This window comes from Canis aureus, chromosome 6 (genome assembly GCF_053574225.1).
Source record: "Canis aureus isolate CA01 chromosome 6, VMU_Caureus_v.1.0, whole genome shotgun sequence".
Lineage (NCBI taxonomy): Eukaryota > Metazoa > Chordata > Mammalia > Carnivora > Canidae > Canis > Canis aureus.
The window spans coordinates 27,352,554-27,372,009 of NC_135616.1; the positions used below are offsets into that span (position 1 = coordinate 27,352,554).

Genomic DNA, 19,456 nt, shown 5'->3' on the forward strand with positions numbered 1-19,456 from the left:
TGTAACTCAGATCCCTTGATGCATGTGAGCTGGACTCTCATTGTACTACCAGAGGGTCATGCTCCTGCCACTCCTCGAGTCCCTCATCCTGCCTGCTGTTTCTGTTCAGTTTTGACTTATTTTAAAACCTGTGTTTACCCCCTTGAGTGTCCAGCTGTGGCCAAACTGAACAGAGAAGAGTTAGTTATTCCAAATGACTTTAAAACATTGTGATTTGTGTACTTTGATAGATCTACTCTAGGAACAAAAAGAAACCACACAACTGTTCATAATCTGTTGCTGCTGCTGGTGTCATATTGCTATTCTGTGACTGGTGTGTGTGTGTTCTCACTTGGTCATTTTGAGAGTTCTTAGGGCTTTGGATTTTTGGTGTTGGGGAGAAAGAAAATAGAAAGGTAGAAGAGGTTAAGTTAAAAATTCTGTATTCCCAAATACAATTGGAAGTAGCAGAATGAACCCACAGTGTTTATTGTTTAACAAACAAGCAACTAAGCATACTTCCAGCTCTGAGTTTACCAAAAAAGCACCACTAGCATTGAGATTGTGATTTTAAAAAACTGAAAGGAACCAGAGCTCCTTGGAGAAATAGCTGATTCCAAGTCTGGAGTAGGAAATGGGTTAAAAAAAAATTTTTTTTTAACCCAAGGAAGCAAGGAAGCTATCAGGTACTACTAGGATTGTTGCTGGAAGAACTCAGGAGGATCTTGAATCACCTCCCACTGTCTGGTTAGAAAATTGAAACCTCAATTAGGATAATTACAATGGGTTGAAACACATCAGGTAAGTTTGTGTTGATGAGTTCATAATGATACTGAGGAATAATGATGAATAGGTCACCTTTAGAAGATGCTAGTGAACCAGCTGATTATTTTGAAAATGGGTAAAATTTTAGACTCTCACATTTAGGGGTGCCTGGGTGGCTCAGTTATATGTCCAACTCTAGATTTCAGCTCCGGTCATAATCTCAGGGTGGTGGGATCGAGCCCTGTGTCAGGCTCTGTGCTGAGCATGAAGCCTGCTTAGGGTTCAATCTCTCCTTCTCCCTTTACCCCTCCCCCACTTAAAAAATATCCTCACATTTATTTTACCATTTGCCGTAAAATTTTTTTATCGAAGTATAATTAACATGAAGTATTTTATTAGTTTCAGGTGTACAATATGATTCCATACTTCTATACATTACTCACTGCTAATCATAAGTGTACTCTCAATCCCCTTCACCTATTTCATACATCTCTTCATTTACCTCCCCTCTGGCAACCACCAGTTAATTCTCTGTATTTGAGTCTCTTTTTTTTTACTCTTTTTCCTTTGTTCATTTGTTATTGTTTTAAATCCTGTATATGAGTTAAGTCCTATAGTATTTGTCTTTCTCTGATTGACTTATTTCACTTAAAATTGTATCCTCTAGGTCCATCCATGTTGCTGCAAATGGCAAGATCTCATTCTTTTTTGTGGCTGAGTAATGTGTGTGTGTGTGTGTGTGTATACACATGTACACACTGTACCTTTTTGATTCATCTGGGATGGACACTTGGGTTGCTTCCATATCTTGGCTATGGTAAATAATGCTTCAATAAACATAGAAGTGTATATATCTTTTCGAATTAGTGTTTTTATTTTCCTTGGGTAAATACCTTATAGTGAAATTACTGGATCATATGATAATTTTACTTTCAATTTTTTGAAGAACTTCCATATTGTTTTCCACAGTGGCCACTCCAATTTGTGTTCCTACTCACAGTGCACGAGGGATCCTTTCCCCACACCCTCACTAACCCTTGTTATTTCTTATGATTTTGAGTTTAGCCAGTCTTACAGGTGTAAGGTACTAATTCATTATAGTTTTAATTTGCATTTCCCTGATGATGAGTGATGTTGAGCATCTTTTCATGTGTCTGTTAGCCATCTGCATGTCTCCTTTGGAAAAATGTCTATTTAGGTCCTCTGCTCTGAATTGGATCATTTGTGGTTTTTTGGTGTTGAATTGTATAAGTTTTTTTTATATATTTTGGATATTAACCCCTTATTGGATACATTATTTGCAAATACCTTCTCAAGAAGTAGGTTGCCTTTTTGCTTTGTTAATGGTTTCCTTCACTGTGCAAAAGCTTTTTATTTTGGTGTGGCTGCAGTAGTTTAATTTTGTTTTTGTTTCCCTTGCCTTAGGAGATGTCTAGAAAAAGTTTCTAGGGCTGGGGTCAAAGGAATTACTGCCTATGTTTTCTTCTAGAGTTTTACAATTACACCAAAAATAATAAATTGTCTATGTTGACTTTAGGATAATCAAACAATGGTTGAGGGGAAGTTTTGCTTGTAATAATCTTCTAGCTTATAAGAAGGAGTAATAGAATTAAAATATCACAATTTTGCAACCCTAAATGAATGGATCCAGGCATTGAGCATCAAGACCTGCTGATATGATAGAAATGAGATACAGACAGATTGTATGTGGCTCCTCATGGGAATTCATACTGTCACTGATGATGTGGTCAAGCCAACAAAGTCTACCCTGGATCTCATCATGCCTCCATATGCAGTAACCAATTTATAAATGATCTGGAACAGAGGCACATGTTAATCTATATCACAGTGGAGCAATCAACAAAATCCAGACTATAGGCTACTCTACAGGACAAATGACCTTGTTTCTTTAACACATAAATCAAGAGAGGGGGAAAGATGAAGTAGAAGGCATTTAAATACACATGTGGATCTTATTTGGATTTTGGTACAAAATGTAAGAAAACAAAACAAAAAACACAAACATAAAAACACAAAACCGTATTTATGAAACAGTTGGAATTTTGGTTACTGACTGGACATTTAATAACAGAGTATTAGTTTTTTATTATGAATACATGATTTTAAAGAGTTTCTGTATTTTGGAGATGCATATTGGAGTATTTATGGATTAATTGATGTGATGTCTGGGATTCGCTTCAAATTAATAGGGCAACAGACAGACAAATTAATATGGGGTGATAGAAGAAACAGGATTGGTATAAGTTGATTGGCACCTGGGATTTACTAAATTGTTCTGTCTTTTGTATATAGTTAATGTTTTCCATGGTGAAAAAATTTAAAAATAAAACAAAATAAATATGTTTGGGGTCTTGTGGGACATTCCTTCACCAAATTTATTTGTTTATTTATTTTTGTTTATTTTTTTAATTGGAGTTCGATATACCAACATATAGTATAGATCATCAAGACAGTGTGGTACTGGCACAAAAACAGACACATAGATCAGTGCAACAAAATAGAGAAGCCAGAAATGGGCCCTCAACTCTATGGTCAACTAATATTCGGCAAAGCAGGAAAGACTATCCACTGGAAAAAGGACAGTGTCTTCAATAAATGGTGCTGGAAAAATTGGAGCCATTTTCAGAAGAATGAAACTGGACCATTCTCTTACACTATACACAAAGATAAATTCAAAACGGATGAAAGATCTAAATGTGATACAAGAATCCATCAAAATCCTAGAGGAGAACACAGGCAACACTTTTAGAACTTGGCCACAGCAATTTCTTGCAAGATACATCTATGAAGACAAGGGAAACAAAAGCAAAAATGAACTGTTGGGACTTAAGATAAAAAGCTTCTGCACAGCAAAAGAAACAGTCAACAAAACTAAAAGACAACCTACAGAATGGGAGAAGATATTTACAAATGACATATCAGAGAAAGGGCTAGTATCCAAGATCTATAAAGAACTTATTAAACTCAACAGCAAAGAAACAAACAATCCAATCATGAAATGGGCAAAAGACATGAAGAGAAATCTCACAGAGGAAGACATAGACATGGCCAACAAGCACATGAGGAAATGCTCCACATCACTTGCCATCAGGGAAATACAAATGAAAACCACAATGAGATACCACCTCACACCAGTGAGAATGGGGAAAATTAACAAGACAGGAAACAACAAATGCTGGAGAGGATGTGGAGAAAGGGAACCCTCTTGGCGCTGTTGGTGGGAATGTGAACTGGTGCAGCCACTCTGGAAAACTGTGTGGAGCTTCCTCAAAGAGTTAAAAATAGAACTGCCCTAGGACCCAGCAATTGTATTGCTGGGTATTTATCCCAAGGATACAGATGCAATGAAAAACTGAGACACCTACACCCCAATGTTTATAGCATATTGTCCTTCACTGAGTTTATTCTGCAGTATTCTGAATTCTCGGGAATGTTATTTCTACCATTTATTCATGAAACAGCTATTTTTGAGCAGCCTTTGCTGGCATTAAGTCAGCAAGGAAGAAGGTGCTGCTACCAAAAGTGTATAATCTGTTTGGAAGACCACAAAACAGCTCGAACCAGGGCAGGCATCATTGGGTGTTGGATGGATTACACAGGCTGCAAGCTGTCTGGGGCTTGGATCTCCTTCTCCCACACCCACAGTCTGCATTTCCCTCATCCTGTGTTTTTTACATACAGGGGTTCTTTCTGGAACTTAAAGTATAAGGGTGTAAAATACAAAGCCATTGGTCTTTTCTGTTGAATTGAATATTCCTTGACTAATATGCATTAAAAAAAATTGTAGGTTAAAATGTGGCTAATGTAGAAAATTCTGAAACACAGGGATAATCCCTTATCAGTTAGAGTTAACATTTTTATTTTATTCCAGTCGGAAACCAGTGTTTTAGAAATCATTTATTAATGCCTAAGTATTTCGGGGTATGTGTTCAAAATCTCAGACATTGCCAATTTGGAGGATGTTCTTCACAATTTATTATCCACAAATGTCTATTTCTTAAGTGCCTTATCTACATATGTACATAAATTTTAGTTGGGGTTCTGAGTTTTTATAAACATTGTCTCCCCTGTCCGTGTTTTTTCCAAGTACCTTTGCCAGGCAGCCAACTCTCTGCTGTATTAATATTAGCGATTAGCTTGAGTGGTTTCTTGAGAGCTTGTTCTCACTTTTTCACCATGAAGTCATGTGTGAATCTAGGTTTAGTTAAAGTAATAAACATTTGTTACATGCTTGGAAAAACTTTCTGACTAGACATGAGCTCATCTAAATGTTCACTTTTCACATATGCTGGTGGAAAAGGATATGGATGGTGGGAGAATTATTTTTATTTCCTTTATACATACGAGTGTAAAGTAATTTTCCAAAAACTCATGATATTGTTCCACTTTTTTTTTCATGCTTCCAAAGCCATGATTATCTTAAAGTCTGAGTTAACACAGCTGTCTTTCATTACCTTCAGGGCACAAGCATTGCTCCCCACCACCCAGTGCCCTCTGAACATTGAGAGTGTTTTCTGGGTTCAAAGGGAACCTTCTCCTGGCCTGCCCACACTTAGCTCAAGTCCTCCATCCATATAATTGGAAAATGCCATAAAATCAAAATGAGGGGCTGATTTCACAGAGGGACAGGAGGATTATGCCTGCTTGCCGAAATTATTTTTTTTCTTTTTTGGAGATAAACTATGGTTGCTGGCCATTCCTATAATAATAACCCTTCATTATTCCATTAAGCTTTCTACTATTTACATCACTGAGGGTTTTTTTATATATATATAATTTTGCTCTGTTGTTATAATTGAAGATGAATGTTCCAGTCTTAGGCCCACTGCATTTGAGACCAGGCACTGTCCAATTGAGGAAATCTCCTGAAATAGTAGTGGAAAAATCCCTCTCATAGAGCTCTGTAGAACTTGGTACTACAGAAAATGATTGGGCTAGCTGGACAGAGGTAATCTCGACCAAAGTTTTGAATCTTTATCTGTAAAGAGAAGGTTGGCTTAGGTCAATGGTCCTTGAACTGGCTGCCCTTTAGGATTTCCTGGGAATTTAATAACAAAGCCAGGACCCCACCCCTAAAAATTCTGATTAAATCTGTCTGGGTAGGGTCCTGCTTCCTACTCCTTTTTAAAGCTCCCCAGATAATCCTAATGTGAAAGAGTCAGGGATGAGACCCGTCTGAGCACCCCTGAGTCACCTGAAGGATGCGTTAAGCACAGATTGCTGAGCCTCATGGTAGAGTTTTCTATGTAGTAAGTCAGGGTATTTGCATTTCTCGCAAGTGCCCAGGTTATGCTCATGCTGCCTGTGAGTCTGGACACCTCTCTTTGAGAACCACCGAATTAGATGGTCCCTGATATTCCTTCTGTGTTCTGCCTTCTGTGACCTGAGTCTGCTGGTCTGCCAAAGTGGACCATTTGTGGGGTCACGTGGCTGCCCTAGATGCACGTCTGGTTGTGTGCTTTGCTTCCAGGCTGGTCCTGCAAGCAGCACAACTTGGGAGGTGGAGAAACTGCTTCCCAACTTAGATACCATTTGCAAGACCCCTCTAACCACTGACCTTAAGGACTGTCTTTTGGAACACACGGGTGGCTTCAAATCCTCCACTTGATGGTCTGTGCTGCAATCAAACATTTCCTGATGCTGACACCCAGCAAGCTTCATGTGGGCAGTCCCTGGGGACCTGTGGGGGCACAGAGCCTCGTGATTTTTGAAGAATGAAAAACACAACACTATAAATATTCCTGACAGGGGATTCATTTGCTTTATCTTTATTAGATTGCCCAGAAGGCAATAATTGGTCTTTGGCAACCAACAATGTGGAGACTAGTTGTAAAATTCCTCTGGCAACAGTTAAGATGCCTCATTTGAATAGAGCAGAGCAATCTTTAGAGGTCAGTCTGGCTTCAAAGGCTCGTACATAGTTTTAACAGCGTGGATGGAGGATGGACTGGGATACTCTTTGAAGTCTTTTTTTCTCCCTTCTTTCTTGCCAGGATGACAAGGATTTGGTGCACGAATTTGTGATGGCTGAAGGTCTGACGTGTCTGATCAAGGTGGGAGCTGAGGCGGACCAGAACTATCAGAATTACATCCTGAGGGGTAAGTTATGACATGTGAGCCCCACCCGTGGCAAGGGGGGCCTGGCATCGCCTCCAGGAGCTTCCATACCGAGACCTCTTAAAAAGATTTGGATTATGGAGTAAAGTGACAAAGACCCTCTGTAGCAAAAGATGACACTTTCATCAGGTTTTATCACTTCCTGGTAACTAGTGACTGAGCTAACTTTACTGGTTTTTACCTAACATCTCTTCCTGGTTATGAAGAAGAAAAAAAAACCTACTTCACATTAAGTTCTTTATAATTTCTTTCATTTGGTAAGGAAAAGAGCACACTAAATGAGTCTGCATTTCAACAGAAAGTCACCCAAAGCCAAAGAGGCCAATTTATTTTCTGGGGAAAAAAGTTTTATTCAACTTGTATTGTTACTGGGAGTCTTTGTCAGAAGCACACATTCTTCACTGGGTCCTTGTGTTTCTGACTTGGTAGGTTTGGGATGGGCCTGGAACTTGCCCTATAAAGAAGGAGTCTGAAAGTTATCTGTATAATTTTGTCTTTCTTTTTTCTTTCTTTTCTTTTCTTTTCTTTTCTTTTCTTTTCTTTTCTTTTCTTTTCTTTTCTTTTCTTTTCTTTCTTTTCTTTTCTTTTCTTTTCTTTTCTTTTTTCTTTTCTTTTCTTTTCTCTTCTCTTCTCTTCTTTTCTCTTTTCTTTTCTTTTCTTTTCTTTTCTTTTCTTTTCTTTCTTTTCTTTTCTTTTCCTCTCTCTCTTTTCTTCTTTCTCCTTCCCTCCCTCCCTCACTCCTTTCCCTCCTCCCCTCTCTCCTTTCTCCCCTCCCTCCCTCCAAAGTGAAGTATGTGTCCAGTTTGAAGCACTGATCACTGTTCCAGTTCATAAAGTTAATGCTCTTTGGTTATACTATTTTTGTCCACCTTCATATAAATAATTTTATTTGATCCCATAAGAGTGTGACTGGGGAGAGCAGAAATTATTCAGTTGGACCCTAAGAAATCACTGCTATCAACAGTTTTGGCCGGTAAAAGGAGAAATTTCATGTAGTTCAGTCTCATCCCCATTTTGCAACTGAAGGCTGTGAGACTCAAAGACATGAGGCAGTTGCCTGCTAAAGTCTGTCTCTCTAGGGCCCGGTCAAGCAGGGGCAGCGCCCAGGCTCTGTGGCACATGTCTCATCCAGCTTTTGTTCCTTCCTCTCCATGTATACCTGCAACCCCACAGCTCCATCTTCTATGTTCATAGACGGGGGAAAATAGTGCTTTTGTTTCCTTTGGGTGAAGGATGAGTAGGTGACATGTGATTTAATATCACATGTCCATGGTTAGACTTGAATGAGACCTGTGGAGTGAAACCATCTCTTGCAGTTTTGCCCTGAGAAGGAGCCTCCTATTGTGTTGTCACCCAGCACAGCCAACCGAGGCCTTCCCTTTTGTCCCTGGCTCCTGGGGAGCCACAGCAGCAAAGAGCAAGAGAGAAAACTTGGGCTCATGAAGATAAAAAAAAAATATTTAAGGACATATTTTCAAGTCAATGTTAATAGTTTCTGTCTCTGAATAAATGCCAAATGTGTGCATGAGAGAGAGTTCTTAGCCTTCCCTTTCTGGTCTGTGGTGTTTGGGAGGCTGGGGAGTCGCCTCCTTTTGCCCATCTTCAATCTTTTCCTGGGTGTGTGGTTCATCCTCCTTACAGGTTATCAGTAATGATGGCTTATGAATGAATTTGATGACTTCTATCTCCACTGTAATTAAAACGTGGAAGCTTTTATGGGGGCAGTAGACAGATGAACCATAGAAGGCTCTTGCCTTCCAGTGAGGCTGTCTTTGTGTCTGAAGAGATTCTCCTTAGCTTTCTTTTCACACAGGTCCCACTCATAGAACAGGGGAAGACACACAGATAAGGGTGAGGGAAAGTCTTCTAGTTTATTTTCCACCTGCCTGATGGCTGTTTGTAAGTCAAACCACTGGAAGGAAAGAAACCTCAAATCACCTAATTCTGAATAGTGAATCCACATGGTATGTTAATTATTGTTGTTATGCTTAAAGTATATACACACATCTCTCTCTGGAAGTAATATTATAACCATCTATGTGCTTATCTTTCTTCTTCTGACCCTTATCTTGGAGTGTGTATATATGTATGTTTTTATAGTGTAACATCAATGTAAACCTCTACATTGATCTATAGCCAAGCCTGGGTTGAGGGGGAAGGCTCTGCTAGCAGGGATCAACCCTTATCAGCCCTTATCAGGAAGGTCATATTTTTTTTTTAAGATTTATTTGATTTATGAGAGGGAGGGAGGTAGGGAGGGAGAGAGAGCAAGCAAGTGTGCATGCAGTGGAGGGAGGGCGAGGGAGAGAGAGAATCTAAAGCAGACTTCCCACTGAGCATGGAGCCCCATGCAGGGCTCAATACCAGGATCCTGAGATCAGGGCCTGAGCCGAAATCAAGAGGCAACTGCTCAACCAACTGAGTCACCCAGGCGCCCCAGGAAGGCCACATTTTTGTCAGAAGCCCCTTGCAGACCTCTCTCAATAGGTTGGAACCAGGCCACATGACCACCTGTAGCTGCAAGGGAGGTTGGCAGATAATTAGGCTTCCTGGACTCTAAGGGGAGGCAGCAAGAGAGAAACGCCAACTCTAGTTAGGCCTGAGGGTTACCAGTGCCTGCCAGACAGGTGGAGTTAGGAGGCAAGGGGTCAGCCCTGCTGAGGAAGCTCTTTTAAGTAAGTAGGCCTGTGGTGGCTTAGTAGGTGGGAGTGAGGGCCTCCCTGCCGTGGAGGAAATCATGCTGGGGCAGAGGAAGCTCAGCGGCTGCACAAAGGCCCCAGATGATGAGCTGTGTGAATTGTGCTTCCCAGTAGGGAAATATGGTACTGATGCAGAATACTTCATCGAGGCTCTCTACCGTAATGCTTCTCATTAAACGGGCGATGGTTATTTATGTTATTTATTTTATATATTTGCGGCAGTGGTTTATTCACAATTTGCAGTATCAGGCAGGTGCTAAAGTCAATTAGCAAATTATTAAGAATTGGATGTCCAAGCACAGCCAGGAGAGAGTCTTGTTGACCATCTGCTCCTTCTCTGTGTAGAAAATACCACTGACAAAGATGCCTTGCTGCAGACACCCCTTCCTTAAATAGGAGGACGCTCTGTGGTTTCATCACCACCACCAGGGCCTTGCCTTTAGATTTTTCCTTTCCACTAATGCACATTTACTGAAGGCCAGAGGCTCCCCATGAATTCCCTGGAGAATGAGCAGGTGCTTACTCCCATTCAGGTTACTGCGAGATACTCTGTTTTCCATGGAATGGAGGTGACTTTGCATGCCTGCCCCACTTCTGCTCAATCTCAGAAGACTCAGCATGAGAAGGGCACTGTGTGCAAACATCAGCACATTTGGATGTATCTGACCAGAGTCCATGCCAGGAAGGTACCTTCTGAGGGATGTAAATGACAGATTTCTCAGAGTGTGACTTTTGTGTTTTTATATAAAGAAACTATCATTTTTCCTAGCCCACATGTTGAGTCACCCCTTCCTGACTTTGAAGAACTTCTCTTGTAGGCTTTTTAAGGTAGTGATCAGCTGCCAGCAGCCACCAGACATTTACAATCAAGGACAAACTTTGAATTGCCTCATTGTTCAACCTTATTTCAACCATATTACCTTGGGTGAGGGTATGGTGAGGCCAGATGCAGATCTTGAGAACACCTGCTCAGAGTTTGGTGGTTTTGTAACTCACAGTTCTGGGAGGAGGCCCGCGTGCCCCACAGAGGCTACTCAGGAGAAGCATGGGGGTCAGTCATGAGGCGGAGGGAGAGGGCAAGCAGCTTTGCTGTGGTTTCCATGGGAAGGAGCTGATGAGGTAGGATGAGCAGACTTAGGATGCGCTAGAGTGAATAATTTCTGTGGGCCCTGGGGCAGGTAGGGTGGAAGTATCATGGCCCAGAGTGTGAGAGCCCGACATGGCAGGTGGCAGGGGGTGGGCCCTTGAGCTGCTAGAGAAGAGCTGATCAACCTCGACCCCTTGCCTCAGAACTACATCAAGACATGGGCCTTTGGAAAAACAGTATTACAACCTGTAAAGTGGGTTGCTTGTCAAATTGCTGTCAGGGAGAGTGTGCCCTTCATGTAGTTACCTTAGGAGCCCTGCTCTATGGGACCATGTGTGAGTCCCCCAGATCCAAAGGAAACGAGCATTTGGAGAACTCAGTGCTTTCCACATCTGCTTTTAGAACTCATTTAATTTATCTTTGTTTTTGTGCTCGACTGTCAGCTTTTTTTTTTTTTTTTAAAGGCCCAAGAATTTGTTGCTTTTAGTAGAGGATATATCTGCTGAGAGGTAAAGATAGGTTTTGAGTTATGGTGTTAACCAAGTCCTCTCCAAAAATGTGAGCCGGCTGCTGGGAAGAGGTCTAAGTGCACAACATGCAGAAATAATATTTATCTGACTTATTATTCTTGGATGGTTCTAGCTAATGATCTAAAGTTTTTTGTGATAGCCAGTATTTAATATAAGTCTCCTGTGGAATTTTGTAACTCACAATTATTAAAGGAGGACCTAGAATGGTATATTCCTGGGAACTTTGTGCACGCATAATGAGCCTTCATTGTGGGCCCCATCAGGCCCCGGGAATGTGATGATGAAACTAGGGTGCCCTGGTGAGGCTCCCTAGGAGGCACTATGCCTGGGCTACTTTGTATGTTATGTCTCCCACGCCTTATATATTTAGAGAGTGTATATAGGTGATCTACTTCGGGGCCGGGGGTGGGGGAAGAGAAAGAGATGAGTAGAATCAGTGAGACCAGCTGCCTTTTCTGGCTGTCCTTCAAGGGAAGCTGCTTCTTAAGGGCTAGTTTTACATGGAGAAATTTGATTTGATCATTTCACCAAAAGCAAAGTACCCATTAATCATAAAACACCTCAGTCATTGTCAGAACTGGAAAAGGTCTTAGGACTCCTATAGCTCAGCCCTTTCATTTTAGGAGAAAACTAGATATTTTGTTTGTCCCTATGATGCATCATAAAAAATGGTTTAATGCCTGTCAACATTTAAAAATTGGAACATTTGACCTAAAATAAATCCAAATTTCAGATTTCGTTGGGAAACCGGAACCAGAGAATTTTAGTGCTTTGCCAAATATTGCCTAACTATATTCCACTCTGGAGGGAAAAATGCCTTTCATGTTAGCAGATCTCTTAATGAGGTTCAAGACTCCTGGCAAGGAGGGTTTTTGTCAGCATCGGCATCACCAGGAACCACACATTATGGACATTGTGGAAAGAGATTTGTGATCTTAGGAGGTGGTGGTACAAAATGATCAGATGGTGTTTAAACTAAAACCCTCCATTCTGGAAAACTTAAAAGTTTGTGTTTTGGCATTTCAGAACAAGGGAGGAGAGTAGAGGATGGGAGCAGACCTGAGGAGCTACTCACTTCCTGAACCAAGCTCAGGTCCTTGGCTGCTATGTTTTCTACCGAACAGCCTGGCCTGATTCTATCCACTTATATTGGTCCGGGGGGACACTTGATCTGTCTTGGAGGAACCTTCCTCTCCTGAGATGAACGTGTCAGAGTACTCAGTCAGGACTTAAGGGATCAATCATGGCGGCCACACGGCCAGGCTTTGGGTGGATGACACAAGTGCACAAGTGTCTGGGTAGGGGATCTGTCACCAGCTTCTGGGGATTGAAGCCAGTATCAGTGATGGAGTTCTTCCTCACTTGAGGTCCCTCTGCATGCTAAGTCTTTGTGACAGGGGACTATTCTAGTAGGGAATCATATTGGCTGGCACAAAGTAGTAGACCATGAGGCCAAATTGAACCTGCTTGGTGGAGAGTGTCAAGGCCAGTGGAATAGAGACAATCTGAGATGGACATGTCTGAAAAGCAAATGGAGTAAAACCAAGTGATGGACATATTTTCATTCATTCATTCATTCATTCATTCATTCATTCATTTATTCATTCATTCGAGAGACATACAGAGAGAGGCAGAGACACAGGCAGAAGGAGAAGAAGACTCCCTGTGGGGAGCCTGATGTGGGACTCAATCCCAGGACCCTGGGCCAAAGGCAGGCGCTCAACCACTGAGCTACCCAGGTACCCTTGGACAGATTTTTCTTAAATAGCTTTTTATAATATTTTATTGTGCAGTTGGTGAGCACACCATTGTATGGAAAGCAACCAGCATACAAAGGGGGAAAAAAGATAAAAATCACCCATAGTCCTATTAAACAAAGATAAAAACCATTTTCTACCCACACATATTCATGCCTACTTCATGCATGCCTTTTACAAAAATGAAGTGTCTTTTAAGTATGTCATCCAATTGTGTCTCCTGGGAATGGCTTGAAAATACAGGCCTTGGAAGCTGCCTTTGTGACATATCTTAGACTTCAGTACAATTACTTAACTATTTTCAACAGCAGCTTCCAAGAACATAGTATCTACTTTATAGGAGTGTTGTGAAGGTTCAGGGGCTCATAGAAAGGCCTAAATAAAGGATTGGATTGTAGCTATGATCATTATTATCAATAATGGGGAGAAGACAGCTATATACAAGCCAAGAAGAGAGGTCTCAGAAGGAACCCACTGTGCAGATACCTCGATCTTGGACTTGAAGCTTTCAAACCTGAGAAATTTCTGCTGCTTCTACCCCCAGTCTGTGGTAGGTACGTACATTTGTATCTTGTTTGGGATTGAATCATTGTCCTGAGAAAGGATAAGGGAATTGATGCTCCCATCTGTGTACCTTTCTGTTCATTTGCGCCAGGCCTGGGGTAATGATTCCCTTTAACCTTTGTCACTCCTGGTGACTAGGGTACCCTTATTAGTACCTGTGAATTATAAACCTGCTACTGGAAAAGTGGTTTGTAATTTTGGTTGTCACCATGTTAAATCTGTCTATCAAAATTTAGGAAGAATTGATATGTTTGTTTGAAAATTCAAAACTACTACATACTTCTGTGTCCCAGGACAAATTCTTTTCAAGAATATAACTCTGTACATGTTCATCTGACTGGTGTGAAAGGTCTATTTACTTTGCCTTGGTGACAGAATTTTACGTGTATTCCTCTTGGGTGTTTTTGTATTTATTTATTCTGGTCTCATTTTTTTTAAATCAGTCCTGATATTTACCATGTGATAGAGTGAAAAGGCCTTGGCACCTTTTCTTGTTTACTGGTTTTGTAAATTCGTTTTTGGAGTGGTATCTCCTGAGAAGAGTCTTTCTCACCCCACTCCTGCCCTTGGGTACGTTTTGCTTCAAACAGGGAACAATCTGTGTCTGGAACCTGGGTTCCTTATTTGTTAGCAACTGCTTGGTGAAGACAGAGAGGGAGGGTTAGCTCCTCTTCCTCTGTTTACATGCATGAATTTTCTTTTTTGCGCTTAGACTGGTAGCCTGCCTGGTGGGGATCTGGTCTGTTGGTTCTGGCATTTACCAGCCAGCTGGAGAAGGCGGGCCACTTGTAGCTGGAGGACACGGTCTTATGTTTTGTTTGTTTTAGTTTCCCCTATGCTGAACCCTCTGCTATTGCTGTTAAATGATCTCTGTGGCCTGGCTGTGTCTGACCTCAGCCTGGCCTTTCTGCTCCCCGACGTGGCATGCTGTTGGTGCTGTGGCCTCCAGGTGGAACCAGCCACACTGCTGAGCAATCTGGTTAGGGGCGGGAAACCATAGCCATCCTGCTTGGGGAGGAGGCTGAGTTCCTCTTGTTGCTGCTGTTGGCACATGGTGGCTGACCTGCCTCCCCAGAGTGCTTTAAGTGTCCCATCTGTGGCTCCTCTTGTCACCCTGCTGCCACCACCACCTGGCATCAGGCCTGTACCCCTTTTTAGAAAACTGAGAGAATAGCTGAGAACTGTACTTCTATCCTTCCTCTTGCAGCCAGTTTGAGCACAGGGGCAAAATAATGGGCTCACATTGGGGCAGTTCACATCTCTCCCTTGTCCTGCCCAGATCAGGGGGTACTGTGGGTTTGCTCAGCTTTTCTCCGTGACTTTCTACAACATTGCATTTCCCAAAAGAGGGCATAGGATGCAGGGTCCAGCATTCCCCTCGGACCCGCTGCACCCTCTGGTGTGTGTTGCTGGGCCTCAGGGTCAGCAGCACGTGCTTAGCTACCTCTACTCTCAGGGCTTGTGGAATTTCTTCTCCGCTGACACCTCTCATTGGTTCTCTGGGTAGATTGGTAGGAAGATGGTTTGGAGGCTGATTGTTGTGGTGCCATTTTTTCTGGAAGTGCTAAGTTATTGAATCATCCTTGCTTGTGGCCTGTGTCCCAACCTAGGCTTGGTCTGCCGGTGCCATGTACAGGAACATGGTGAGTCAGGAGGTCGGGGGAACTCTTGCCAGAGGAAGCAAGGAAAAGCCAGAATTGGGTCCTGACCTTTGCTGGGACAGAGCATCCTTTGTTTTCCCTTTGAGTGCTCAGGTGAGAGAGGGAGACAACCCGGGTGAGGTGGGTGACATGAGGGACCCTGAGCCCCTCACCACATTTGGCAGCCAGTAGGATATTTGCCTCAGTTTCTAACTCTATGTGGACACTTTGGCTTTAACAGGATTTTGATTTTTCCCTCTAATCCCTCTTGCAGGGGGTTTTTCCTCCTGAAATTAGAGAATGCTTGTTTCCTGGTAATCTCGTTTTAGGGTTAATAAGGTTCTTATTTCAAGCTTTACTTTTCTTAAAGTAAAAATCAGTTATTAATACTGTTGAATATAGCAAGCATTAAGTGGTAACAGAAACACTTCATATAGAGCAGTCTTTATAAAGCAGCAGCCAGGTCTACCTGGAGACCATTTTTGCTTTACAGGAACAGTAGACTTGAATGGCTTTATGTAATATTAGTTATCATCATTTAATTTTGACTAATTCTCAGACAGATTATGTGCTGCTTTAAAATTCGCCTTGCACTTTAGATATAATTACAGCTCTCCAGAAGTTCAGGCTAGTTTGCAGACAAAACAAAACACAACAGCAACAAAAAAAAAAACCCTTGAAATGTTGTGCTGTCATGTCTTTGAGTCCTTCAACCTAAACCTTATCAGTCAGAGTCTCAGCCAAAGAGATTTCTCCAGAATGTTCTCTATGAGAAGCCTCCATCTTCTTTGTTTTATCTGAGATGAGATGGAAGAAAGAAAAGCAGGGTTCCTTGGCCATTCCCACATGTAGAATTTTCCACAACCAAATTCCACTGCTGTGTATTCATGAGGAATTTTTCTGCTCTGTTCATATGGAAGATGTGCCTCCTCACCCCATCCTTCTCTCCTTGCTCAGGAGACTTTTCCTGAGAAACTGCAGGCTAGGGCTACCTTCAATCATAATGGTTATTCCCTTGGCTGTAACTTTATCTCACATGTGATCTTCTTTTTTTAGGACTTCTGCTTACAAATGCAGGCTTATAATAGCACAGAATGTCTTCAGCAAATTTTGAACCTAGCCCCAAACATGACTTAAAATGATCTTCTTGCCTGGAGTTTACTGGGGAAACATCAGTCGCTATGTTCATTGATGCCTGCATTTTGGAGTTTTGAGAGCTCCTGGTAGATTGGGGCAACCTCCCAGCAGGACGCTGCTCTTTTTCCTGGCATTGTGGCTTCTTCCCCTGCCATCCTTGTGCCCAAGGTCCCCAGCCCAAGTCACTCTGCAGTGCCCCAGGCCTGCAGAGCCAGCCACATGTCCTGGGTGTCTCCAGTGTACCTTGTCCAAACCCAACCCATCTCCATGCCTTGGTCAGCACCCCCATGGCTCCATTCATTGTGTCAGTGGAAGAGCAGTCCTCCAGCGTATTCAGGACCACTGCCTCCTAGATCCCTGGTCTCTGACTCTCTGTAATCCTCAATCTTCAAATCTCTGTCCCACACTCTTTTTCAAGTGCTTTCATCTTCTTCATTCCCAGTTCTGGTTTCTGACTTCACACCATCATTTGTTCCTTCCTGATCTGCTCTACCAGCCTCCTGACTTGTTTCTGCTTTCCTTCTTGGTTCTCTTTGGTCTATTTTGTACCCTGTTACCTGGGTTGACCTTCTGCAGTGCTGATCTGGTCTTCCTTTCAAGGCTCCTCTCATCCTCAGGATGAAGCCCTCACTCTTCCCTGTGGGTAGTGCCCACCTTGGTCCTGTTGGATATATCTGTCCAGTCCACTTCAGTGCTCTCTCTGACCTGGGCATCTGCCTGAGATGCCCTTCCTCACCTGCTTTACACTTTATTCCTTGCTTCCTGCTCCTATTGGAATTGGACTTACATACAATATTCTGTAGGAGACCTTTGCTCCCAATATTTTGGTCCTCTGTGCATACCCTGGTCCTGATGCTTACCTCACTGATAATATTTGTTAAGCATGCGCTATGGGCCAAAGACCCTAGGCTAATTCTGTGTATGATACTTGGCTGCTTATGTGTCCATTTCCATCCTTGATGCCAGGCACATTTTAGGAGTTCAGCAGAAATTGGCTGAAGGAGAGGATACATGAATGATAGAATGTCTGCAGGGAAGAGAACTCATGACTCCCAAGGAAGCTGCTGGTTTGTGCTAAGGGTTTGAGAAAGCTCAGGTCTACTAATCTTGAAGCTTTAGCCCAACAGATCTCTTATTCCTGAAGCACTATAGCAAGAGTTGATTTGTTTGTAGTACTTTTGTTTGTTTGTTTGTAGTACTTAAAAAGAATGTCAACGTACTGAATTTCCCTTTTGGTAATTTTGCTGGTTCAGTAGGTCAAGGTGCTGTATATTTTTATTTTAAATATGCCATGACTTCTACAGATAAAATACATGCAAAACGAATTATATTGTATGACCTGTTTTGTATCTCAAGGAATTATTTACCTGCCTTTGAAACAGATATACTATGAGTTCCTTGGTGGCAGGAATAGTGTCATCATAGCCTTTAGGGCCCCTGCTCTAGCCTATTCTTGATGCCTTCTTAGATATTCAACAAATACTTGATGAAAAAAAATGAAGGAATAGAAGGGGATCTCTGTCTTGGTCTTCATGTTTTATGAGTGATTGTAGGTAGCATATACTTTATATCGAGAACTAAGCACACAGGATCTGAGGATGTGAAGTGGTGAGACAATATTATGGTAAATGATGAAGTGTAATTTGGAGAGTTTTCATTTGCTTTGGTTTTTTTATTCTCAGGATCTCAACCACATTGTCTTTTGCTTCCTGTGCCTTGCCTCTCCTTTCCCGGCTCCCCCGACCCCCTGCCAGCTTCTTAAAATTGGGTTCTCCCAAAGCCATTCCTGTGCTAGTTTGGCTTGACTCATCCTGGAGCCACTTCCTGCAGGCACACCATCATCCCTGCCCCCAGTGCCCGGCTCCAGGGTTCCCTGAAACACTACTGGTTACCCTGACTGCCCCAGATTTAGAGCTCCCTCCTTTCCTTTCCAGGTAACCCTTCTTTGGAGCTGGGCTTGAGCCTGCAGAGGTTTAAGTGAGGGATAAGTTTTAGATGTAGTTAGATAAGGAAGGGGTTGTTTTTTGGAGGAAGGGACAAAACTGTTGCTTTTAAAGGCAGATTAAGAGCAATGAGTAGGAGTTATAGGAAAGTGGTTTTTGACTGAAGACAAACTCCAAGAAGAGTTGGAAAATTAGTTGATTTTCCTTGCCAACATAAACTGATCAGTGGTGACTTTCTGGAGCATTCTGTTGAGGATTCTGAAGCCACATCCAGCATCAGCAGAAAAGAGTGCCACAACTGATTAGTGATGTCTGTCAACAGCCTGAGAGGTGGAGAATGAATAGGAATACTATATATGGTATTTGTTTATTCTGTGGAATACTGGGGATTTTCAGAATGTTTGTTGAGTTGACTTCAGGCAGGTGGGTGGCAATTAATTTTCTAACCACAGAACACACTACTTTCCATTGGGAATGCTCTAACAGAAATCAGATGACCTGTTAGGGTTGAAAGACTTGGAGAAGGTGAAGCTGGATGACCTCTAAGATCCCTTCCAGCTCTAAGATTCTGTGATTCTCAGTAAAATAGAAAAAGCCAGAATGAGGGATGAAAACAGACCTGCTTGACTCTTCTGTGTGCTCTGTGTTAGTTGCTATAAGATCCCCAGGCTATCACCAAGCATATATTGTCCTGGTTCAGCTTCCAAAAAGGCCATCTGGTTGCATGACACAGAGCCCAGCCAAGTCATTGAAAAGGAAGATGAATTGCCCACAGTCATTAAAGGGCTAATGTTCATGTTAATCAACAGGATTTCAAAGGACTAGCACAGCTGAGTATTAGTTTATATCCAGAAATTCATAGGTACAGGGTGAGGTCAGGAGCATAGGAGACAATGGTGGGTTTGCTGCTTCTCTAGAGCTTGAGGACTAGGAGGCAGGAGGGCTTGTAGAAGCACCATGAGGTTGGACTCATTGGTCAAAGCAAGATAGGGCTGGAGAAGCAGGTTGGTAGCTAGGAGGAGAGTACCCACAGGCTGGGTTACTTCCCATTGCTACCTTCTGACTTTCCTTGGTATCCACTTAGACTACCAACATGGTCTATACAGTTTCTCACTCCATGTACATTTTCTTGTCCTACATCCTTTCCCCTCCCCCATGTTTTCTTCTTGTCTTTTCAAGCTCCTCGGGTCTTAATTGGAGGGTTGCACAAAGATTGA

The 19,456-nt window shown here is 42.2% G+C and overlaps 1 protein-coding gene across 6 annotated transcripts in view; it reads left to right on the forward strand.

Annotated features, from left to right (window-relative positions):
- The window catches only part of FHOD3 (formin homology 2 domain containing 3), a 464,855-nt gene that overhangs the window by 202,936 nt on the left and 242,463 nt on the right, over window positions 1-19,456 (forward strand). For all 6 annotated transcript variants that reach the window (XM_077900507.1, XM_077900508.1, XM_077900509.1 and 3 more), the window contains exon 5: window positions 6,759-6,864. In XM_077900507.1, coding sequence (XP_077756633.1) covers window positions 6,759-6,864 — 106 coding nt within the window. The remainder of the gene's footprint in view (window positions 1-6,758; window positions 6,865-19,456) is intronic.